Here is a 26,061-nt window from a genome sequence, read left to right as displayed (position 1 = left end):
CCTCAAATTTCACTTGAGTGATTTTGAATTTTCTCCACTAAACAAAATCAAAACTTTTAATTAGTTGACTACACCCCAACAGCTTCGTTCATTGAAGTTTGTTTTTTTCTACCAAAATCTTGATTTTATTTTAAATTGTACTTTATACCTACAGTGCCAGTCGATCTCCAGTCACAGCGTAATTTCATTTCATTATTATCCACCGTTTCTGTCACTACAAATCCAAAGTACTTTCTAATATTGAACCCCTCCGATCTAACAATTTCCCATCACTCATTTAAATCTATCACCTAATAACATTTATTGTCACTTAGTGCACTAATCAAAAGGTACCAGTCAGGCGATCCTCAGTCACTGCGTAAGTTCCTATTATCATTATCCACCATATCTTTCAGTTCAAATCGTATATTTCTCTCATATCAAACCCCTCCCCTTTAATAATATCCTATCACTCATCTAATCTACTACTTCAAAAGAAATATTGTCATCCAGTGTACTAATCAAAAGGGCATGCACTTTTCTCAAAAATGGCTGACAATAATGCTCTGAATAATCTTCGGTTTCAAGATTTAACATGCTAATTGGGGGTTTTAACGTAGTGTACTATTTTTTTTTCGAATTCTCCAGATGAGATATTTTGCTGAGTCATGTCAATTTAATATTTCAATCGAATGAATTGAAATGTAGTCCACTAAACGAAATTAAAACTTCTGATTGGATGACTAAACAACAGAAATCTCCTTAAGAATGGTGTTCTTACATTCCTCGAGTTTAATTCTTTTGGACGAAATCTTGATTTTTAAAAAAATTGTGCTCTATATCTACTCTCTTGGGATCAGTTTTCTGATTTTATCAACCGGAACATGTTTAAATAAAATGTATCTTTCAAAAATTATTCTCTAAACAGTTAAGATATAACTTGTCTTTACATATTTAAACCAAATTCTGATGTTACAAAAATTCCCGCTAGACTCTATTCAAATTCCAGACTCTCTCTCTCTCTCTGTTCCGATGCGGTGTGGTGCAAAAATGTTACAATTGGTCACACAATTTGTTGGACAAACAACTTCTTTGTCTGTTTCGAATAGTACTCCTGCTGCCGCCGCTCAATATAGCAAAAGTGACCCCCGCGGAGGAGGAATACTTCCATCGTTTAGCGCTCCCAGCAGATTACTGTGGTGCTTTTTGTTGAACCCTGAACGTGCGATAATTTGCGTTTCGCTTTTATCCTTGCATCATTAAACCTCCCGTCACTAAACAACTGCTCAAATATGAATTGGAACACAAAGCACATACAAATACCTTGTAAACGAAACTTCTCAAAAATCAATCCGCTCAAAGTTAAAAGCTCAACGTTCCAATGATCAAGATCAAGAATGGTGGGTGGGCCGTAAGAAAGTCGGCTCTCGGTTGGGAATTTGCATAAACCAAACTACTCGGGTCAATAAACAAACAAAACCAATAAACAGTACAAGGTGTTTACAGGTTTCTTTCATATGTGTTACATATATAACACGTTTTTGGAAACTGTCGAATTTTTTAGACGTTTTTTATATTTTTTAGAAAAGTTCTATACTCAAAATGTTGATTATTGAATTTTCACATTTTTTCCAAAAAAAAAGTTGTCGATAAGCATTATTCAAAATAAACGCCATGAAGATGTATTATTGTGGTTTTGCAAAAAAAATAACTTCTCGAAAATCGACGTTCATATTTAAAATTTTCCACTTTCATAATTACCGTATTTTCTCTGATACAAGCCCACCCAAAACGTCGACGTTGAGCTCAATTATCTCGATTTCTGGAAGAGATATCAAAAAAAATGTCAACTGATAAATTATTTATCATAATATCACCAACATTTTATTATTTGACCAGTTTTTATTATCTTTCACAGAAATCGAAATAATTGAATTCAAAGTTGACGTTTTGGGTGGGTCTTCTGCTTGAGGAAATACGGTTTACAAATTTATTTACAGTACCGACCAATCATATATCATTTTTTGAATTTTTCAGTATAAAAATGTTAATTCTAGGTTCTACCAATTGTGTTTCAAAATTATCCCACTGATCTGAAGGCGTTCAGTACACTAAGCAAGAATGAAACTTCGGGTATTTGTAAAATAGGCGTCAATTGCAAATCATAATTTCTACTTTCGTTTAATATCCTCCCAAAAATTAAAACAAATCGAAAAAGTTTGGACGACTTTTTAGGACACCAAAATTGTTATTTTTTCATTAAAAACCCAAATACTGATATACTGTGAACTCTCTAACAGAAGGCCAACGATAACGTCAACTTTGAGCCCACAGATCAGATTTCCAGTGAAATTTACATGAGAAAGTAGTCAACTAACAAAATTCTAACTATTCCATTAAAAATATTTTGTCAGTTGAGCTTTTTTATATCTTTCCTAGGAGCTCAGATATATGGGCTTAAACTTAGTCGGTTATTGCGTTGTGTCAATAGGCACATATTAATTACGACCCTCTAGTCACCCTTCTTTTCATGTACTTATCTCTCTTGAGAATCTGTTCCACTGCTCTTCTAAGTTGTCATCTATATCACTATCATCCCTAGCCTGTCAAAAATAGACAGTTTGCATCTCGCCTCATCTCCCTTTTTTAGGAGAACGAAACCAATGAGAAAAAAGCGAGCGGTCATTAGGTCAAATTAACCTGCGCGGCCGAGCGGGCGGCTTATCAGAAACGAATCTTAAACAAATATTATCGTTTGCTCCAAACTTCTTTCAATCGTGGCGCAAGGCTTTTTTTGACCCCCTCCTCCTCCCGTTCTCTTTATTGTTTCGTTTTGATCAAATATCGCCCGCCTGCTCTGCTTCAAACTATTTTTTATTTTGCCTTCTTCAATTCTGCTTTTCTCTCAATTTCATTTTGAAAAGCACAACATTTCCAAACTTTGTTTATCGTCTCACTTCAAATTTTCGAGCCAGATTTTGAACTTTTTGCACTCCGGACTTCTTTTCATAAGAACATATTCAACATTCATGAATCTGTGTTCTGGCTTTTTGATCGTTCTGTGTCCGTTCTGTCGGTGCTCAAAACCATTTGCAACAACATGAATAGAAATGGCGGGGTAGGTGGGAGCAAGACAGAAGTAGAAGTGGAATTGTTTGTGACGACTTGTCAAGTTTTTGCGCTCGCACCTCTACTTTGGACCGATTTTCGTGTTGTTTCACAGTAGGAGAGCCACTGTAAAGGGTGTATTTGGTTTCACGCCAACGTGATAGCAGGGACACGGAGCAAACATTGTTCGCCCTCCCGATTGCGTGCACGCTTGTTCTCGGGAGTAGGGGAAGAGAAAAAGCTCATCTCTCTGATTTTGAACCTTCAAGTGCTGGTCATTTAGGAAAGTTGTTCGTTTTTTTTTCAAGAGCAGCTGATAACCTTTTTCGGATGAAATTTGTTAAAATGGTTCTTTTTCGATTCCTGGTGTTTTTGTGATAACGATATATACCTTATTTCGTCTCATAGGAGTTCACCCAAACTGTCTCCTTTAAGCTTATTTATCTTGATTCCTGTGAATGATATCAAAAATTTGTCAAATGATAAAATATTGGTGATATCATGATAAATAATTTACAAATTTATCAAATGTTAGTATCCTTTACAGAAAATGAGATATTAAGCTTAAAGTTGACGGTCTGAGAGGCTTCATATTAGAGGAAATACGGTATATGGTTTTGCCAAAACAACGAAAAATCGGAAAATGATTTGTTTTGACAATTTTCAATTTGAAAAAGTGTTCGGGATTTGACAAGTATCATATTTATAATATTATTATTGTTTTTTTCAAAACATTTACCGCCAGTTTTTGTTTTTCTTCTTTTTGAAATTCTGAACTTTAGTTTCTGATAGTGCGAAAAACTTACAAAGATCGTTTTACATTACATGAGCCAAAAAAAAAGATTAAAAAAAACAGTTTGTCACAGTTTTCATAGAAACCAAAATCACACCTGAATTTTTTTCACTTTCTGAATTGAAATATTAAAAAAAAATCATTTTTTTAAATTGAAACCCCCTCTAAATATTGACTAGCTATTTTTTAAATTCCTTTTATGTTCCAAAATATTTCTTTCACTAATTATAGCCATGTTTTTTTCACATATTTAATTTTCCCATCTCAAATTTCTCATCTCCCTAAATACCATATACAAATAAACAGGTCTAAAACAAGCCCAGACAATTTATTGGAGATCTTTGGAATTCTCCCATCCCTAGATTCTGTTTCTGCCCTTCTCTTATCCCATTTTTTCACCTTCCCACTCGTGTCGGCGCCTGTATAAAAACAATCACAAACATATCATGTTTCTCTTGCCCCCAGACTCCTGAACCGTTCCAACCGGCTCAGCTCAGTTTTTTGTGATTTTTCTCGAGAACATATCAAATCCGTCGTCTCAGCTGGTATGTGCTCAATTTTTTTTCTGCTCCGGGGCTACTCCTGCGCGCGAATCTCGTCTTCCAATTTATTTAACCTCGTGAGCCTCATCGTATCGTTCGTTTTGTTTGCAACTTGACCCCCTCATCCCATCGAAAAAATTGTTGGGTTCGTTCTTCACTCTTAGCCTCTGTTTTGGACAATCAACTTTAGAAAAACATAACTTTAGGTGCGTGAAGTGTGTGTTTATTTTTTTTACAAGCTACAGGACAAGAAAATGCTCTTCAAACTTGCTAGTATATTTTGTATAGTACAGGTAAACAGGTTTTTGGCACCAAAAACCATATGAAAACAGAAAGTGAGTTTTTCAGCTAACCGGAAGTTTATTACTACGAGTGAACGAATTTGGTCTACACGAAGCAGCGAATTTTACACGACAATGGCTCTCTATGGCTGGACCACATATGAAAATGCCCGAGATTCGAGTAAGAAAAAAAATTCAGACTACTGTTCCTGATCCTAAAAATTTAGCAATCCTTTTACAACTCGTTCGCCGGAGGAGAAATGACAGTAACTAACATTACAATTAAACGATTTGTGCCTCCCCTTATTCGATTCCGACCATCCGATCACTCATTTTTGTACATGTCCACACTGAGTGGATATGCTCAGGTTTCTGCAGAATGGTCTGTGGAATCTCAGTTTTTGCATATGCTCAAAATCCCACTCCAAGGCCAGATTCACGCTCAAATGACAGGCTTGATTAGTGAAATTGCAATGCAGGTGAGGCATCTACTTACAGCACCAGACTGATATACAAAAATGTATTTTTCACTTGATTTTTGGATATTTTGGGTGTTTTCAGGAGTCTAGAGCTCATCTGTCAAGTTTCCGATTACTTTGAAAGTTTGGTAGGGTGTGAAACAGATCTAAATTGAAAAATTTGCATTCGCAGAATTCTTCAAAAAATCCTAGTTTTTCAGCTTTTTGCTGATTTCTGAAAGGACTTTTTACATTTTCCCAAATTTTCAAAGCGATTAGAAGCTTGACAGTCGAGCTCCAGACTCCTCAAAAAAGTCGGAATGGACAAAAATCAACCAAAAAAAATTCGTTTTCGTAAATCTGATTGAGTGTGTATATGGTGGCATGTTCTATAAACAAATCGTTCCAGATAACCCAAGACAACGAAGTGGAAGTTCATCACTGTGTTGCGCAAATTCGAGACTTGCGAGTTGCCTTTGAGGTATTACTGTTTCTCAAAAAAAAACTATTATTCTCATTTTCTCGTATTTTAGGGCAGTGTAGCCGCTGATGTGATTCACTGGTTCCGACAAAGTGTCACACGTGCCATCAGAAGAACATTGGAAGAGGTAATATTTCGAAATATTAGGTTTTCTGAAAATTTATTTTAAAAAACCATTCACTTTCAGGAGTACTGTGACATGATGAGAAACCACTGGCTGCCATGGGTGGAGGCTCAGCTTTATCAGTTCCCCACCAATCTCACAATCAGTCATTCTCCAGATGTGAGTTTTGAATATTTTCGCTTCAGCTTCCGCCACAGTAGATCAACTGGTAGCTTCACAGAACTTCTAGAATTAGGTCTTCAATTTCGTAGAGATAATAATTTTTGTAGAGATAATACTTTTTTGTCATGCCCCCCCCCCCACCTTAAAACTTCGGCTCTAGTATGAAATTCTGGTCCTTAAAAAAATTCTGGTCCTTAGAAAAAATTCTGGTCCTTAGAAAAAATTCTGGTCCTTAAAAAAATCCTGGTCCTTAAAAATATTCTGGTTCTTAAAAAATTCTGGTCCTTAAATAAAAACTCTGGTCCTTAGGAAAAAAATTCAGGTCCTTAAAAGGTGTTCATGTAAATATATATTTTTCATCGGAAAATTTCGTAAAATCCATGAATTTTGTTATTTTAGTTTGTTTTCAAAAGATATTCATGGTAGACGTTGAAATTTTGTTTTCCGAAAGGAAATATATGTTGCAAGTATCAACGTCAATTGCACCCATAGTTCATCTTCTAAAGGAACATCAGGAAAATTGAAATTATACAAATTTTGAGTTTACAGATATAAAAATTTTTTTATTGGATGTAATTTGTTAACCATAGTTTCAAGACATCTTTTTTCAAGAAGGCTGTCTTGACGGCTTCATTCAAAAGAAGAAAGAATATCCGTATAGTTTGGATTGAATATTTCGATTTTCTTATTCAAAAACATGTAAACGCCTGAAGCTTCTTAAATTAGTGTACAATCTCAAATTCATCTTTAAGTTATTCTAAACGGTTCCGACAACATGTGAACAGAAGTAGCCCATTCTACACCATACATCTCGTAAGACTCATTACTTTTAAAATTTTGTTATAACGGATATGACTATTGCACAACAAGTTTGTACGTAGGTTATAAGAAATAAGTACGGTCTTTTTTCCGTAAAGGCCGCTCGGGAAAAAGTAAAAATAAGGAAAAACCTATTAAAGTCTCACAATATCTTGCAAATCACACGAAGTGTCTATTTTTAAAATCCTCGTTCATTACAAAAAAAAACAATGTTTATTCTTGAAACCACCGTTAAATCAAGAAAAGCCAAATATTTTTTTTAATTGACATAAGTCTCGTAATTCAAATGTTCGACCTATATTTGGAACGTTACTTGCCCTGTGGCATCTGATAGACATGGTACTTTTAGTTCTTATTTCTTATCAACTAGATTTTTTTAAATTTGATGGAACTCAAAATTTGTATAATTTCAATTTTCCTGATGTTCCTTTAGAATATGGACTATGGGTGCAATTGACGTTGATACTTGCAACATTGATTTCTTTTCGGATAACAAAATTTCAACGTCTACCATGAATATTTTTTGAAAACAAACTAAAATAACAAAATTCATGGATGTTACGAAATTTTCCGATGAAAAATATATATTTTCATGGACACCTTTTAAGGACCAGAATATTTTTCAAGGACCAGAATTTTTTTCAAGGACCAGAATTTTTTTTAAGGACCAGAATTTTATCTAAGGACCAGAATTTTTTCTGAGGACCAGAATTTCATACTAGAGCCAAAACTCCTAATTCCCATTTTTCAGGTCACACTAATTCAAACTATGCAATCTATTGCAATGACCCAGCACCACGTCGACGTTCGAATGAGAAGTGATTTAATTTGGGATGACGAGTTTGTGGAAAGCGGTATGGTCGAGAATTCCACACTGGCTAGTGTTGGTGAGTGATTTCTCCACCTGGATATCTGAATTTAAACCTAATTTTGTTCAGAAGCCCTCCCAAGATCCACCAGAATGATTGACATGTTCATTGATGAGCACACCGTACAGAGCATTATTGCTGCAGCTCATTTTGCTGGGCACTTGAAGTACGCCGTCTTTTTTAGCTAGTATTCGAAAGTTTCTTTTTAGAACAAAGATCGAGTCGCCGTTCTTGAAAACTAGCTGTGACGTGTTGTGTATTGGAACAGTACTACCAGAGCTCGCCGAGCAGGTCCCAAATCGGACGTTGTCGGTTGAAGCATCTACTCTATCACCTCCAGTCATTGATCTGCAGCAAGGAAGAGCGCTGGTTTATTTGAATGCATCGTTAAATGTAAAGACATAGCTTTCAAATTTGGAAAACGTAAATTTTGGATTTTCAGGTTTTCGCAGAGCCGCCATTGAAAACTGTAGAAGGCTCTATGCTTACGATCAATGTGGAGACTGAGTTCACGTTAACAATGGAGATGAGAAATAAAAGGGTCAAGGGATACATCAACATGATAAATGCTCAAGCGAACTTGGTGGATAGCAAAGTTGGGCTCATGTCGCAAAAGGTAATTTGAGTCTTTTTTGACAGTTTTCAACAACCAGACAGTTTTGATCGTGATAATACAGGCCAATAGATAGGTTTCAGTCTACAAAAATAATAGTAGGGATTTCAAATATGATTTTCCTGAAAGAACACATTTTGAGAATAGAGTAGTTCCAAATTTTGAAATTTCGAAATTTTTACAAAAGTTTTTTTTTTAATTTTTCAATTTTAGGTTATGTTTCATTGAAAACACATAACTGAAAATTCCAAATTTTGGGTAGTCTGAGCCCTACAGTACCGGTCAAAAAGATATACAAAAATGTATTTTTCATTTGATTTACGGCCATTTTGACCATTTTCAGATGTCTTGAGCTCAGCGGTTTCAGATCATTTTGAAAATTTTAGAGGGTGTTAAACAGACCTAGATGGAAACTTTGCATTCACATAATTTTTCGAAAGTTCCGTTTTTGTATTAAAAACTTGAAAAACAAGTTTTTTAAAGAAATCGGCAGATAACTGAAAAACTAGGAATTTCAAAATAAATACGTGGATGATGCAAAGTTTTTGATCTATGTCCGTTTTACATCCTCCGTAATTTTCAAAGTGATCGGAAACTTGAAAGTCGAGCTCCAGACGTTTGACAATGGCAACAATAGCAGAAAATAAACTGAAAAATACGTATTTAAAGACATTCTGAATGTCACGAAACTCGAATTCTCAATTTTTTTTATGATAGTGAAATAATATTTAAAAAGCTCATATAAGAAACGCTATTCCGCTCTTGCGCCTTTAATAAAATTTGAAGAGATAGCCACTCTCAGCCTTTATTTGTCAGACAACGATAATATCTCCCCACTTCAAAAATAATTTTCAGACTGTCGATTTCCTTGTAAACATGTCCACACCTTTCCTTGAAGACGCTGTGGATGTGCTAATCGGCCGAGGTCTAATTGTAGCGGACCCCTTCCAGTTTCCCTCAACAAATGAGCACTTGAGCATTCATGACAAATGTCTCCGGTGGGAAGCTGACATTGTTATGCCGACAGTGGTGGCTCACACCAATGTGTTCTAAATTCTCTTTCATTGGTCACTCCACAAAAAAATTTGGTCAGTCCACAAAAATGGGTCCATTACAAACAATCGAAAAAACATTTCTCACATTTCTCGAAAGTTTCTCAGTCTTTCAACATTTTTTCTTTCATTTCCCATTTCTTTCATTATTGTAGTTCAAAACTGAAGCGAACGAGGTTTTCAATTACTACGTATTTTTTTCTGTATTCCTATTCCTTCCATTCTTTTCCAGAATCCACAGATTCCAACTTGGTAACATCTATGATGTATAATATTTATTAAATTATATGTGAAATATCAATATTAACAAGAAGAAAAAATCCATGAAATAAACATATTGTTTTCCTGTGCTAAAAATGTGGCAAAAATAAAAAAGAAAAATAGTAAAATGAGATGAGAGCCCGTGAAGAGAAGAAGAGAATATAAGTCGAATGTCTGTGTAGCTGGATGTTCCTTGAATTTTATACTTTTACTTTAATATCTGATCGTAATTGCGGAGTTCAAATTTTGACACGCGTACGAACTCTCTTCCAAGCGATCCGCATGATTGAGAATGTAGTTTTGTCTGAAATAATTTTAAAATAATTTTATTCTATCTGAAAATCTTTCACCGTCCATAGGAATCTGAATTGAGGCCGTCTTCGTGCCCCAAAACGTAGTAGTCCCGCTTCAAAGTCTTTTTTGCTGGGTTACAACCAACATTACAAGAACGAAGCCACACTCTAACTTTCTCTGAAAAAATCTTTTTTAAATTTCAAATTTCAAGTATAACTCACTGGAAAGTTCAAATGCGCTTGCTCCAAGACCATTACTATCCTTAACAGTACCATTATAAATAGTATAGTTAGCTCCATTCATAACAGAGCTGCTGATCGAGTTAAGCTCGAATCGGATGCCAAAGTAGCCTGGACTGGATAGCACATCTCTCAAAACTTTTGGACTATCAAAATCACACTTGTTGCATTGCACACTGCAAGTTGTTTCGGCACATGAACATTCTCCTGGAAGCAGAAATTGTTTTTTTCTTACGTACCGTAAACACTTTACTAAAATAAAGTCAACATATACTTGTGCTTTGAGATTAATTACCTCATAGAATCACCAATATTTTATCAGTCGACAAATTTTTGATATCTTATAGGAACCGAGATATTGAGCTCAAAGTGCAAGTCTATGGCGGCATTCTATTACAGTATTCGCGGAAATTTAATTATACCTCCATCATAGCATACTGTATCCACTGCGGACTCGTCTATAATCCTCCGCACAAATCTCGTTCTTGTATAATGATGACGTCTGTGTCGAACCACCACATCGGACTTTGGCACATCGGGATGAGCAATGAGTAGCATTCCAACTAATCCTTGCACAGGATGAGTGGCACGGATTGGGACCGGCGCAGACTTGTAAGGAATATTCCGTCCACCTCTCGATTCGCTAAGTGCCACCTTGTAACAAATTGTTTGGTTGGTTTTGATATTGGTGATGATGAAATGGAGACCGAGGGCGGATGATGAGGGGTTGATAGGTGCGTACGTGTCATTCTGAAATGGAATTTGAGGGGAAAAAAAATATATTTCTGAGAGATACCAAGAAATATAACTGATCCGGGGTCGCAGTGAACAACGTGTAGGTTCCGTGGAATATGTCTAATGTTTTGATAGTTGGATTGGTGACGCTGAAATTTGGATGGTTTAAGACTTGCATATGTTTATTATAACGTTTCATTAAAACTTTTTCTCTGCGTTACTCCCTACGTACGAAACATATCGTATTTACTCTATTAGAAACCCACCCAAACCGTCAACTTTGAGCTCGATTACCTCGACTCCTGTGAAAGGTACACAAATTTGGTCAACTAGTAAATTATTCAACATACTGCGACAAGCATTATGTCAGTTGACGCATTTCTGATTTCTTCCACAAGAATGAACATATGTGAGCTCAACATTGACGGTTTGGATGATCTTCTATTAGCGCAAGTGTGGTATAACTGTATTGAACAGGGTGGCATTATATATTATACTAAAAGTAGACGTGTAACTATGAAAATTTTTTTTTAAATTTTTCATAAATTCCGTATGCTCCGGGTTGCCTCGAAAAGAGAGTTTTTAAAAAAGTTAAAAATTTTTATGCCAGTGAAAAAGCGATCATAGAAAACAAGATCCTAATTTGTGACATGCTTTTCTCCATTTGACAATTCATCTTAAACGATCTCTAAGATCATGTACCGTAAATTTTCTGTAAGACCACCCTATACGTCGACTTTTGCTAAATTATCTCAATTCCTGCAAAAAATATCAAAAATTGGCCAACTGATAAAAATTTATCATTATAACAGCACTATTTCATAAGTTGACAAATATTTAATCTCATTTAAAGGAACCAAGATAATTGAGCTCAAGGTGCATCCTATCACAGAATTTACTGCACTTTCTACGCCTCAATCCTTTTACACTCCTTACTTGAAACAAACTGTTTGATGCACAAAATTGTCCTGCACTGTCTGATCAATCGATAAATGCACTGGATAGTAATCGTCTTGCGTCAGTCCTCTCTTTGGTCTTGGCCGCTTCGTGGCCACAATCCTCGCAGCCACCACAGCTTTTCCGTGTCCTTTTGTTATTAAAGTTACATAGTGAATGTTGTTGGGAATCTGAAACATGATATGTCAACTGAAAAAACAATAAGCAAGCTTACATGAATTTCAATCGGGCTTTCTGTGACATTCACTCGTTTTTCAGCACACCCTTTACATCTTACGGTGACCTGCAGTTTTAAGATTGTTTTAGAAAGGGGAGGATTTTCTTCATTCCTCGGTTCTTACCTCCAAATGATCATTAAACCCAATCTCGACTGTCCTCCTTTGTTTCTCATACAACGATCTTGTTGCCACTAGAGTCGTCAGCGGACTTCCATATGATCCATCACTTCCTTGTTGCTCGGAAATCCAATCCGCTAGTCGGTCCCAGTCAATTTCAGTTCCCTCCGCATAAGCAGACACTATTGCGGATAGTGCAAAGCTGTTGACCATGACTTGACAACTCTGCAAAAAAACAAGAAAAGCCATGAAAGTGCTACTAATTGTTTTTTCATTGGTGGATAGGCGTGTTAAAGACCTTCTACTCTCATTTTCAGGGAATAGCCCTTAATCTATTTTTCTATTGTTTTCTAGTTTGACTCGTTTTCCAGAAACGACCATTCTCACCTCTCGTCTCCGCCTGAACGACTCGTTGTTTCTTTTCAATTTGTCGACTCGATTCGGCTCGTATCCACTACACTTCCAGTATGGAGGATGTTCTTCTGGGAAAATTCGCTTTTCAAGGATTAAATTAGTTGCGGAAAAAGAGGAGAGGAAGAAAAAACATTCTAGACACGAGGTCATTTTGCTGGTCTCACCCCATAATTATCTTCCGAAAATTGTCTAGTGTTCAAAATTTCAAAAGTTCAGAATTTCAAAGTTGAGATCAGAGCCGCATCATTCATTTTTCTTGTTGTTTCAGATTGACAAATTTCAATAAGTTTAGTAATAATAAGACTTGTTTTAGCTTTCATTACATCATTTTCTTCCAAATCTCCCATTTACTCACTATTTATTCTTGACAATAAGTCACTTCTCATCAATTCTGCGGTCGCATTTGTTGCCATAAACGCAATCGCTGCCGCTGCTCTTCCATCCTTCACATTAGATTCATCCAGTGTATAAAAATATTTATGTAACTGCCCGAAAGATTTTGTCTGAAATAAGATACTGTCAAGCCGATGTTCCGTGTTTTCCCCTACCATATTCCTCAGACTACTGCGATAGCTTGAGCAATCGCGTGAAACCTGATACATAAATGAGACTAGTAGGTATTTTTTGTCCTCGGTGTTTTCGACGTCTATGATGTCACTCAGGTCCTCGTTGAAATCCTTTCGTCCTAGTTTTGGAATGTAGTCGGTGATTGTTTTCAGTGAGCCGAGCACTCGGTTCTCTTCAACGTCAGCTTCGCAAAGAAGGCTGGTAGCAATGCTAGTCAATCTGAAATTGTTTAAAGTTTTTGATAAGTGAGATGTGATTTCTTTTACAATATGGAAATATCCTTGGATGATTGTGGACGTCCAAACTCGCTATAGGCGCATGGTTCTTTCCGTGAAGTGCAATTAGAGAACTGCATCATTTCGTTGATCACTGTAATATTAATTCTCCATAATAAATGTATTTTTTTATATTTTCGCTTGAAGCTCACTAATCTTGTTTCCCATGAAAGATTTTCACAAATTGCTAACTGAGAAAATGCTTGCGATTGTCTCACCAACGTTTTTATAGTTCGCATCATTCAAAAATCTTATAATTGCAACGGGTCGGGCCGGCCCGGGTGGCCCGGAAGGCCTGGACAGTTAGCGTCAGTTTCGAATTTTGAAAGAATAGCTTTTTTTTTTGAAAAAATTTGTGTATAGCATCTAATTTTAAGCTAAATTGTAAGTATCTAATTTTTAACGCTTAAACAAAAATTTTTAAAACTATTTTCTTTCTGACATATTTTCGAAGTTGGGATCAGCTTGAAAACTAAAATTTTGAAGCAAAAAAACAGTTTTTTTCTCATTAACGAATTTTTTTGTGAAAAAATTCTCAAAAATTTATCAAAAAAATTTTTTTTGCTGGGAAAGAAATCGAAATGTTGTTAACCAAAAGAATTGGTGACAATATAATAAAAATTTTATCAGTGAACAAAAGTCTGTTATCATTCACAGGAACTTAGATAATTTAGTTCAAAGTTAGCGGCTTGTTGAGCTACGGTAGAAATTATGTCAATAAGTTTTAGAGTCGAATTACTGTAGAACTAAAATATTCGTTCTAATAGCAATTATTTCGGTTCCTATAACTTTGTTCCAGAGCAGATATAGCTTCTTTTTTACGACTTTCATAATTATTTGGACTACGGTAACAATTATGTTGTGAAATATTTATGACGGATTACTGTAGAACTATGAATACTCTTTTGATTGTAGTTATTTTATCTCTATTTTATGATTTTTCTGGCAATTACAGCTATTCAAAAAGCTGTCAAAGACAAATCAAAGCTCTATCAGAGCGTTAACATTTCCTCTTTCACTCACAATCATTAATCTCTGCTTCCATTTGGAAAGATGTGTATCCCGAGAGCTTGAGTTTCTTGAACTTGTACAGTACCACTGACAGCTCCTTGATAACTGAAGTTAGCATTCTTTGCCCATTTCTCTTGAATCTAGTCTGCGAGGACATTGTGGCAACTCGATCGTACAGTGGGAGGAATTCTAAAGCTTTGGAATTTCATTATTAACCTTTGTCGCCATGTCCCACTTGATAACGTTATACTGAACAAGAAAACAGTTTCAGTATCTGGAACATTTGACGTGATAAGAGTGTTAATAGTCTCTGGATCATCCGTCGACGCGTGTTGGTCGGAAAATGCTGAAAATTGAGTATAACTTCTCAAATATCTATGTTTCCAAGCCTTACTAATCATTTTAGTATCCTTGCTACTTGTGGACACCGGATCATCGTTCATTGCTGTTACCAGTGGTTTGCTCGGGTTTAAAATATGACGTTCATAGTATTCCTCGGTGTCTGCCCGTTTCTGAAAAAAAAAACTCAAATGTATTTATTTCGTCTTGTGATTTTAAAACACCTGTATTTCTATTTGTTTCCGCACTGCATCTAGTATTTTTCCCGTCTCGCAGTTTTCTCTGAATTTTTATAACTTTTCATAGCTTTTCATAGAAACAAATTTTCTCACGTTTTAAGAGTCACAGTCATATTGACAAGTCCTGGAGATAGAAACTTCATCATCAGATACTTGCTTTGTATGGGTGAGTTTCTAGACAGTTCCACTTTCATGTAATATGTGTCTCCTTTGTTTCCATTCGCTCCTTGATCAGCACAAACTTTTCTTGGAAGCTCTGATAAGCATATCACAAATGTTTCTCGAGATTTGGCGAGGTCTATTCCAGTAACAGTGAGAAGAGGGCTGATAGTTTCATTGACGTAGACGTTTTTGGGCATATCAACCTGAAAGTCAGTAGATACAGTGCCGTTCAAGGTACACAAAAACATAATCTCAAGTCAATTTTTGACCATTTTCCAAAGTCTGGAGCTCGGCTTTTAGGTTTCCGATCACTTTGAAAACTTTGTAGGGTGTAAAATAGACCTAGATTAAAATTTTTCGTGAATTCCTAGTTTTTCAGTTATTAGCCGATTTTCGAAGGTTACCCTTTTTTCCGTGCTTCTTTAGAAAACGTGAAAAAAAGCATTTGGCCCGTTTTAGTACTAAAAAAGTGAATTAAAACAGGTTTTATTTAGAAATCGGTAAACATCTGAATAACTAAGAATTTTCGAAAAACTTTATAACCTCAAATTTATATTAGGTTGGCAGGAAAGTAACTGCCCCTTGTTTCATCTGTGAATAATACAAAAACCGGGCTAAGCCAAGATTAGCAATTTGCACCGTCGTGGTCCACAACATGTTGCCAACATTCAGGTAACTTGTGAATACCATACCTCCAAAAGCTAGCTAGCCGCGAATCAGAATATCTATTTTTTTCAGTTTTTTCTCATAAATGGTGCAAAATTCGTCACCCTCCAGATGGCGTTGTACATCTCCGAATAACCAATAATCTGATAGAACTGAATCGGGACTATAAGAAAATGAGGGAGAACAGCCCCGCTGAAGCTGCTCAAGTCTGACTTGCCTTTCGTTGAAAAATGCAAAATCTCATGTTGCACGGAAAGTCACGCCGTACCTGAGCCGCTTTGGCTAGACGGTTTTCCTTTACCCCCGTGAAAGTTCTGATTTTGTTGTATCAGATTATTAATTATTCGGAGATAAACAACGTCATCTGGAGCCTAAGGACTTTGACAAAATCGGCGAGAAAAAATGTACCAAAGTAATAGTTTCATTCGCAGCCAGCTGGTGGTTGGAGGGATGATATCCACAAGTTGCCTAAAAGTTGACGACATGTTGTGGACCACAACGGTACATACTGACAATCTTGGAATAATCTTGTTTTCGTTTTATTTACTAATTAAAAAATGGACAGTTACTTTCCTTCCAACCAAATAATCCTGGTCGGTTTTGCACTCTTCAAATTTTTAATACAGAACTGGAACCTGCCAACCAAACTCAATGACGAAAAATGGTCGAAATCATTTTTTGAAAAATTTCCGAAAGTTTGAAAACTCCAATTTTTCTGTGGACTTTTGTGAATAAATCAACACTATCTTATTAAGACTGTCCAGGTCATGCTTTTTTTATCGCTCTCGGATCGAAAGAAAACCATATGACATTTGAAACTTTGATGCATGACGAATTTCAATTTTTCTAAAAGCCGTTTCCCTTCTATATTTTTTAGCGAATTTACAGTCTTGTTCTCAATCTTTTTCATTCAAATTACACATTTCCAAAAAGTCAATATCTGGAAATTTTTTGAATTTAAGAACTTTTAAAATACTCCTCAAAACAAGAACATTTTTAATGATCCTTCAAATGGAAAGTTTTCAATCTAAGACTGGAAAATGGGCAGCCAAGGTCCAGGCTTCTGAAAATGATAAGAAAGCCAAAATTAAACAGGAAATTATATTTTTGCACATCTTTTTGACCGGTACTGTACCTCCAAAAAAATCGGTTTCGTAGTCTGTATGTATTTTGTTTCTCCCGGAAACAAGGAAACCCTTCCATGCCACCAAAACGCGCTGTTAAGTGCCCATTGTCCAACGTTATCAGGTGTAGTAGCCACAACATTTTTTGTTCCATTACGTCTGAAAATCCCCTTTGTCCTCTTTTTTCTAGACACTTTTTCTCACTCTAGTACGATTGCATCGAAAAGCCAGGTTTCAGGGAAATGCTGTCGAACTTTCGTTTTCGGTGGAGTCAGTCCTGTATCATGGAATTCGCTGAAAAATTGAGATTATTGAGTTTAATATATCAGAAGGTTCCAGGTAAATCTAATGTATTATAAAAACTAGTTGTTTTTTTCCAAAAGTTAACTCAATTCCAAAACAAGGTTAAGTAACTTAAATATACTAGTAAATCAACATGCAGGAAAACACACGGTCTGATGGTGAGGGCATGAGGAGCATTCTGGAGTTTGGAACGAGAAAGAGCTTTGCCTAACCAGTTCGTTGAGCTCGCCGTCAGAATAGCTGATTTCTCAGTAGGGAATGGGTTCAGGATAGGGAGCGCGGTAACTGAAAATATAAATTTTTTTAAAAATAATAATTTTAATTCTAATTCTAACCCGATGAGTTCTTATAGCAGCTTTTCAAAACATATTTTAAGCATTTTTCGGACACTAGGGATGATGACCGTTGCCCTTGTTCACATCTAAAACGAATTTGATTTCCCGCTGCAGAACACACGTCCTCTGAAGAAAAACAAAGCGTCTGGAAGTGAAAAAAAGTACGGAAAAACATACTCATCGCCTCTTCAACCCTATCCTCGTCGACGAGATTCAGAATTTTAGCACCCGAAGATTGTTTTCCAAAAATCAAATAGTCCTGATATTCGTGGGTCATGTAGTCGTTTCTCTGGAAATTGTGCTTTGGGAACACCGGACAAAAAATTATTATATTTCGGTGTTTTTAGTGGAAAACAAGTAACTTTAGTTCAGTTTTTTTTTTCGATTTAACTGAAAATTTCAGAGAATACTGAACGAAATTGAATATTTAATTTTCTAAATTTTTTGTACAATTCAACAAAACCATGTAAATTCGAAGTGGCACAAATTTCTTTTCAGTGCTTTTCGGCACTAATTGGTAAAAAATGGCATATCTCATAAGATTAGAATTTAGCATAATAGTTGTCAATTACTAAAAACGATATGTTTTTTTTTGCTGATTTCAATCCAAGCTTTTGAGATCAATGGAAAAATTCTGGAATATATTCTTCAGGAATCCGAGTGTGCCTGTTTTTGCACTGAAAATCACAATATACGTGATCTTTGAGCTCAATTATCTTGGTTTCTGTGAAAGATAATAAAATTTGCATCATAATATCTTCAATATTTTATCAGTTGACAAATTTTTGATTTTTGATTTTTTTACTTTCTTCCACTGAAATGGTTTCTAAAAACATGATAACCAGTTTTTTTTCCGATAAAAAAATTCATACGTTAAGCTCAATTATCTCGATTCCTGATGTAGATATCAAAAACTTGTCAACAAATGAATTATTTATTATAATATCTCCAATATTTTGTCAGTTGACAAATTTTTGATATCTCTCACAGGTAACGAAGTAATTCAGCTCAAAATTGACTGTTCGGGCGGGCTTTTATTAGAGCAAATACGACATTTTTTCCGGTACTGTAGTTTCAAATTTATATATTTTCTTACCAATGCAATGTAACTCAATCGTTCATCCATTGCTCTATAAAAAACAACAGCTTCTGAATGGCCTGTAAACTCCAATTCCATCTGATCCCCAGGTTGAATCGCGTCATTTTTCCCTAGCTCTCTTCTCATTCCATTCGAGATTTTGGACACTTTCACCTTGCAATCCTGAAAAAAGCCTTGATTTGTTTTTTAGCTATTCTACGTTTTTTTCTACCACCAATTCTGACTTATTCATTTTCCGTTTCTATTATCCGCCATGTTTGCTATCACCAAAAATATACAACTTGTGAAAAATTGAAGAACCTCGCGCTCCACGAGAGACAAAACAAAACGAACCTCACAAAAGTTGTGTACCCGGAACAACATGAAATCGGAGGTGGAATCCGCGGAAAACGCCGTCAGAATACAGGTTCCCTCCATTTTGTCGGTAATTTTCACACGGAGCACATTGTTTTTGACGTCGTTCGGAACGCGATGTATGGTGTGTGAGTTGCAGATTATCTGGAAATAGATTGAATGCACTTTTTCACGCTTATAGGTAGTAAACAATATTTCCTTTGAATCCCTCTTAGAATAGCGAAAAAAAAAGAAAAAAATCCACTAAATTTCCCAATTCATTCTTTGATTTCTCATCCCCATTTTCCTTTTCTCGCCATTTTCAACAAATCTTTTCTTCAGAATAGCAAGAATTATTCTCTTTCACATTTCTTGTGAAAAGCAACTAATGTAATATTTTCCCTTCTTTCGATTTACACACTTAGATCGAAATTTAGATCGAAATTTCGAGTGGTATCTAATTCGATTTTTAATAGAATAATACTTTGGGTTATTATTATTCTTTTTTTATTTTTTTCCCTTTGTTACGATTTCAGCCAAAATTAATTTTTGAGAAAAGGCGTGGGACCCGATTCAGTTATTTCAGGAATTATTAATTATGTTTTGATAGATTGGTAGGATATGAACCAAGTTCAAGTCCTTTCACTCCCTCAAAAAAAGAATTCCTGATCTTATTATGTAAAATGTATTCAAGTATGATATTTAGATGGAACGCTGGAACACAAAAACCAAATTTCTACGCTCGTGTCTTTTTAGCATGACCTTTCAAGAAATATATTTCCACTTGAAGTGCTCGCTCTTCTTCCATTCCTTTCATTACTTCTAACTTTTTATGTCATTCGTTTTCATGTTTTATTACTTTTACTTTTTCTTTTGGAACGTTGTACTTTTCCCCTCTACTTTTGCCCAAATAATGTGGCTATTTTTAGCAAACTAGTCGGGAATTCAAAAAAGATTATGACAACCGAAATACCTGCGAATAAAAAAATTATTATAGTTCTACAGTAATCCACCATAAATATTTAACAACATAATTGTTACCCTAGTCCATACAAATATGAAAGTCGTAAAAAAGTAACTGTAATTGTCTTGGAGCAAAGCTATAAAAGAAACCTAAATAACTGCAATTGAAAGGATAATTATTGTTCTACCGTAATCCTTCGAATTTTACAGCCTAATGGCTACCGTAGTCCATATGTGTCGTAAAAAATTAGAAAGTCGTAAAAAATAACATTCTCTGCTCTACCGTATTTTGCTCTAATAAAAGACCACGCAGACCGCTAACTTTGAGCTCAATTATCTCGGTTTTTTTTGAAAGATATCAATATGCAGTAAACTTATAAATTATTTACCATGATATCACCAATATTTTATCAGTTAGCAAAATTTTGATATCTCTGATAGGGAGCGAGATAATTGAGCTCGATGTCCAAAGTAAGAGAGCCTTTCTGTTACAGGTTCTACGGCGATTAAATCACTCCTTTTGCCAAAACAGTAACAAAAGCTTTTACCCGATTCTGAAAATTCTCAATTTTCGAACCGAGGGTCGTTTCAGAAAACCACCAAAATTGATGAATAGAACCTATAATTTGAAATTCTAGGCACGCGCGTACGTCAGCGCATTGACACAATTGTATTAATTTTGAATTCCTAAGAAAAGACGATTCATTTAAATTTCTAAATTTTTGGGTTTTTTACAGAAGTCATTATTACAGATCCAGTTAAAAAATAACTTTCAATGTGTCTCAAATCAAACCGTACTTGCTCTAATAGACAATCTTCCTTACAGTACCGTTTCAGCTTTATTATCTAGGATCCTATAAGAGATATCAAAAATCTGTCAACTTATATACTATACACTTATATACTATCAATGATATAATGTTAAATAATTTATTAGTTGACACATTTTTTATATCTTACAGAAAAATTGAGATATTTGAACTCAAATCTGACGATTCAGTTTTATTAGAGAAAATGCGTTAATCTAATTTTAATCAATGATTTTGAACAGCCATTTTGACAAAATGTGACATTCATTTGATAATGCGAAAATCTAAAGAAAATCCTTCAAATTCGAGAACGATAAACAATATTTGGGCGCTAGACCGTTGTTGTGCACCGGGGTGGGAGATGATCCGCCGGATTGGAATCATCGATGAGCTATCATGTACAGAACGCAAATTCAGAGATCCTTAATATTCCGCTATTTCAAAAATTCGGTTTCCCAAGAATCCTAGTATTTCCACAAAAAAGTTGTTATGACGTTCTTTTTTCACATTTTCATTTTGGACCACCTACGTCTGGGACAAGACAAGACTTAATTCATTTTGCTCATCTAGATTCATCCTATTATTCCGGATAATTTTCCGAGAATAGAGCTAAATTTATTGAGAGAACTAAGGTCGAGTAAATATCATGTGTGTTCCGAAAAATGGGTGTTTGTAAGAATGTTTTTGAGCTCATTCTCATTTTGAGTTTTTCTTCCAAGTATAGTGAAATTATCGTTTTTCCTCTTGAAAGCTTACCAAATATCGGTAACCAATAGTTCATCAGTTGACGGATTTTTAATATCTTCCACGGGAGTTGACATAATTAAGCTCAAAGTAAATCAGCTGAGCTTTTATCAGAAATGTGGTAACCCATTTCAAATCCTAAACTCAAGAATTTATTATTTTCCTTCAACCCTTTCTAACATTAATAGATAAATAAATAATACATATCATGTGTGTTTGAAACAAATGGATTTCTTGAGAAAAGTTCTTTTTTGAGCTCGTTCTTAGAGCTTATTTATTTTTTCGAATTTTTTCCAAGTAAAGTATTAACCCATTTGAATCCTAAACTCAAGGTTTTATCCTCCTTCAACCCGTCTCTAACACTAATGTATAAGACTGTCTCACCCTTTCCTTAAACCCTTATAAGATTTTCTAGAATTTATTTTTCCTGGCTTTGCTCCAAATCCATGTACGCGGAAACGTTTAATACTTATATATCAGATTTTGACTCACCACAAAATTCATATCTTTCCCTGTCTCCGCCACTTGCACATTCATAATTTCATCGTCTGTGTAGAACGGTTTTGAATCTTCTGGTTGTATCAAATTGGACATCAAAGAAGTCCCACTGAGATTTGGGATGTATAACATTGTCTCGTTACTGTAGCCATTTTGAATTTGGCGTTTTGCCTGAAGTAAAAAGAATTTTTGTTTACCTTTTCCCATCCAGCGGATCTTTGTCTTACAATTACACGAATAACGCTGGCGTCGTCCCTCCACTCTTTCGGAATACCAATTTTCAGCGCCTCTCCGATTTTTGAGCTCATTTTAATTTCTTTTGTTCGCATCACACTATTCTTCTCGGAAATGGATTCGAGGAAGATGCTCACATTTCCATGAGCGATACCATCTCCATCAACCTGAAATAAGACACTAGAAATCTTCTTTGTGTATCGGGTGTATTTCTTTTTGTCGTCTATTATTTTTGAAAGACTAGAAATCCGCCTTCTTCTTCACACCTCATTTATGGTCCCATCACTTCCTACGCACTTTCGCTAAGTTATACCTCATTTGACACTTACCATCAAACCTAATGGGACACCCCTAAAAAGCATAGAGGAGGAAAAAGGAGCGTGGCCTAATTGAAATGACTTTTTAGCTATTTCAATCTTTTTCGATTTCACTTCTAGTTGTTTTCCTCCCCCTAACTTTTGGAAATTCCAAAATTCTGTTTGAACAGGGTTACTGTAATAAGGGCCGACACAAACCGTTAACTTTGAACTCAATTGTCATGATTCTCGTGAAAGATATCACAAACTTACCAACTGATAAATTGTTTATCACAATATCACTAATATTTTATCAATTGACTAATTTTTGATATCTATTACAGAAAATTAGTTATGTTTGCACAAAGATGATAGCTTGGGTAAGCTTCAAACAGAGGGAATACGGTATGTTCCCCGGCAAAACTTCTTATAAATCTGGCTTCTTGAATTTTCAAAGTTTTACATTCCCCGTAACATTTAAAATCCCAATTGAAAATTCGTCGTTTTTTTTTGCTAAAAAATTTGAAAACCTTGTTTTTTTTTCAAAGAGAGTACTGTAGAGGATAGAAAAGCGTAATTTTCAGTTGGCTAAACGTCAACTTTGAGTTCAATTATGTCAGTTCCTGTAAAAGATGTCAACATCTGTCAACTGATAAATTATTTATCATAATATCACCAATATTTTATCAATTAACAAATTTTTGATACCTTTTACAGAAAATGAGATATATGCGCTCAAACTGAACAGTTTGAGGAACGTTCAATTAGAGTGGTTACGGTAACAATACTTTTGACTTTTAACTCACCAGTAAAATCACATTCTCTGTATCTTTAGTAAAATAGGGTCGGGCAGCTGTGATAGTGAATTTTGGAGCCATAACATCCCAATTGAGCACCAAATCTTGCCGATAGCCAGTTCCATTTTCTCTGGACTCGACGAAAATCTGAAATTTATAAATTAATGGTTCTTTTGTGAATCAAAAAGTGATGTGTTCTGAATCACCAAAAACCTAAATTTGTATTGTTCTAAATCTCTAATGACTAACTTACCTATTTCAAGACCCTACTGTAGATTTAAGATCACCTATTTCCTTCTATTGTCACGAAAACGTGCGCTACGGATTAATATACGTATTAGCCGAGTCACGTTAAATCTATTGGATAATGACGAATAGGAGAAACTACATGAGATAAAGAGAGAAGGAGAAAAATGTGCTGGGACGCTTCATATCCTCCCTATAAGGCGTCCGGGCAAATTGATTGCACACTTGTTTCTGCTTTCGTTTTCACCCCACCCCAGTTCCTGCTCACTTCCTTTTTTTTTACCATCACAAACAACTTCCCTTTCTCATTAACGTCGACCTTACACAAATATATTTTTCTTCTCTTCGTAGGATTCTCTTAGAATCAATCTCAAAAAGGTTCTTTCTTCTATTTTGTGTTCCTTCTCCTTAATCCAATTTTGTTCAATCGTTCAATTTAATTTATTTCAAACCTATCCTTCAATGACATACCTCTTTTGGCAGGGGGTTCGTTGGGTCGCACTTGCCAAGATCGACTGTAGAAAACCAAATACCATTGTCAAACTGAAAAAAAACAACAAGATGATATTCATTTTTGTTTGATGCGCATTCATTTTTTGGTGATCATAGTGTTTTTGGGTGCTCTCATTAAGAAATAATGACTCATTTATATATGCGCATCTCCGTCCTCGCCGTCCCCCAGTTTCATTTTTTCCCACACTTGCAAGAAAGAAGCTGTCTACTCTTCTTTATCTTCGACGGCTCGGCTCAACCAATTTTTTGGTTTCAGCAGATTTTTTCTTAAAGTTCCGTGTGTGACAGAGCTCGACATTCATAGAATTGTTCTAGTTCCAAGTTCTGGATACTGTCATTATATCCAATCAACGTTTTCAGGGTATCCAAGTATCATGATCAAATATCTCTTTGACTTTCCATCTACCAATTATTTGGTTACAATACTAGGAACGGCCTAAATGCATAAGGCTTCTGTTTTTATAAACTAATTTTGCTAAATAAGTCGAATTTCTACTAAGCAGCCAGTTTTGTCAGAAAGCAGAATCCTGAGGTCGATTGCCCTTGTATTTTTTGAAATTTCAAAATGAAGACAAACTTTTGTGTGTCTGATCTTTATTTGAAAATAACTCTATTCTTTTTCATGATCTGAAAAGTCCTAGACATTACGAAAAGCGTCTATGAAAATCGTTATTTTCGCGCTGAAAATGCGATTTTTGCTACCGAAACTAATATACCGTAAACACTCTAACAGAAGGCCACGCAAACGGCCAACTTCCAGATTGTCTATCTCAGTTCCTGTAGCAGATATCAAAAAATGGACAACTGACAAAATTTTTTGGATATTATAATAAACATTTTGCAAGTTAACCATTTTTTGATATCCTCCACAGGAACCGAGATAGACGAGCTCAAAGTTGGCGGTTTGGGTTATCTTCCATCAAAGTATTTACGGTAACTGGGCTGAAACTGGCGGGCAGGCTCTAAAATTTCCAGAAATGTTCAAATATGGTAATTCCAATATATCTTGAAAATGTCATTAAAATCTTGCGCTCACAGTTCGTGTTCTCGTTTATTATCCAACTAACATCCTTTAGGAAAAATCGGATTCTTCCATTTCTCATTTAAGGGTACTTAGAGAAAAAGAAAGACAGTTAGGCGGAATAATTTTGCATATATCTCCCTTTGTTTTCGTAGGTTTTTTGAATTGGTAACATCATGCAAAATTTTTCCGAGAACATTTTTTTTTCTTTTTTTTAGAATTATTTCGACAGAACCATTACCTCCTGGATTACACTTGTGTTTTCGTCAACTCTTATAAAAACTTTGGCTGCAGCCACCCTTGCAGGGTTGTTGTGGAGAGCTATAAAAGTTATACCACCAAAGATCCTTATTCAAAATCTCCCGAGTATGCCCTCACATGGAACTCTCACTTGTAGAGATTCGCAAAAAACGCATAAATTAGTTTTGTTTATGCGATCCTCGCAGAAAGGAGTAAAAAGTAGGAAGAGATAGGAAAAGTTTGCTCGAGCAAAACCTATCGTCATATTTACACCAGTTCTTCTCATCTCATGCGTTCTCATCCATTTTGAAAGAAACAATAATGTTCAAGAGGCTCCCAGGCTTAGACAAAACACCTTAGATTCTTGATCTTTCTTTTTTCGACGCGTTTTATTTCCTTCTTCCTCTTCTTTTTTCATTATACCAATATATTAGACTGCTGAACGGATTTCTTGATGAGATGAAATAGGATGAGAGGGCGGAAAGCCAAAAGGAAGCTTAAAAACAGACCACCCTGGGAAGAATGGCCAAGTGACGAATCCTGAAAATCATACTTCCTTTAAATCCAGTTAGAAAAAAAATTAACTGATGCTCTTTAATCTGAAGCACTCTTTTGTTTTCCGGTGGCTTGTTGAACCATCCGGCTAACACCAGCACACAACCATTTCTGATGTTTTCTTTTTAGTCACTACGATAAATTGTGGTCATTGAGTCAAATAACCAAAATTTTTC

At 35.4% G+C, this 26,061-nt stretch overlaps 2 protein-coding genes across 2 annotated transcripts; one reads left to right on the top strand and one right to left on the bottom strand.

The window, feature by feature from the left end:
* Window positions 1-4,676: 4,676 nt before the first annotated feature.
* On the top strand, window positions 4,677-9,282 carry CBG17409 (the record flags this gene model as incomplete). Its single annotated transcript, XM_045239171.1, has 11 exons — window positions 4,677-4,715; window positions 4,771-4,884; window positions 4,931-5,182; window positions 5,571-5,642; window positions 5,695-5,769; window positions 5,830-5,925; window positions 7,499-7,634; window positions 7,686-7,782; window positions 7,826-8,009; window positions 8,059-8,232; window positions 9,085-9,282. The coding sequence occupies 11 exons, from the start codon at window positions 4,677-4,679 to the stop codon at window positions 9,280-9,282; spliced, it is 1,437 nt and encodes a 478-aa protein (XP_045096197.1).
* Window positions 9,283-9,755: 473 nt separating this feature from the next.
* On the bottom strand, window positions 9,756-25,631 carry CBG17408 (the record flags this gene model as incomplete). Its single annotated transcript, XM_045239170.1, has 26 exons — window positions 9,756-9,846; window positions 9,893-10,013; window positions 10,058-10,282; window positions 10,498-10,825; window positions 10,872-10,959; window positions 11,747-11,937; window positions 11,967-12,050; window positions 12,109-12,327; window positions 12,490-12,584; window positions 12,872-13,302; window positions 13,350-13,452; window positions 14,382-14,558; window positions 14,605-14,881; window positions 14,933-14,990; window positions 15,041-15,312; window positions 16,911-17,058; window positions 17,104-17,193; window positions 17,352-17,487; window positions 17,538-17,826; window positions 18,634-18,798; window positions 18,970-19,134; window positions 21,978-22,154; window positions 22,211-22,384; window positions 23,320-23,457; window positions 24,028-24,099; window positions 25,503-25,631. The coding sequence occupies 26 exons, from the start codon at window positions 25,629-25,631 to the stop codon at window positions 9,756-9,758; spliced, it is 4,443 nt and encodes a 1,480-aa protein (XP_045096196.1).
* Between the last annotated feature and the right edge of the window lie 430 nt (window positions 25,632-26,061).

The sequence above is a fragment of the Caenorhabditis briggsae genome, assembly GCF_000004555.2.
Source record: "Caenorhabditis briggsae complete genome, chrX, whole genome shotgun sequence".
NCBI lineage: Eukaryota > Metazoa > Nematoda > Chromadorea > Rhabditida > Rhabditidae > Caenorhabditis > Caenorhabditis briggsae.
This window is presented reverse-complemented; position numbering and strand designations above follow the sequence as displayed.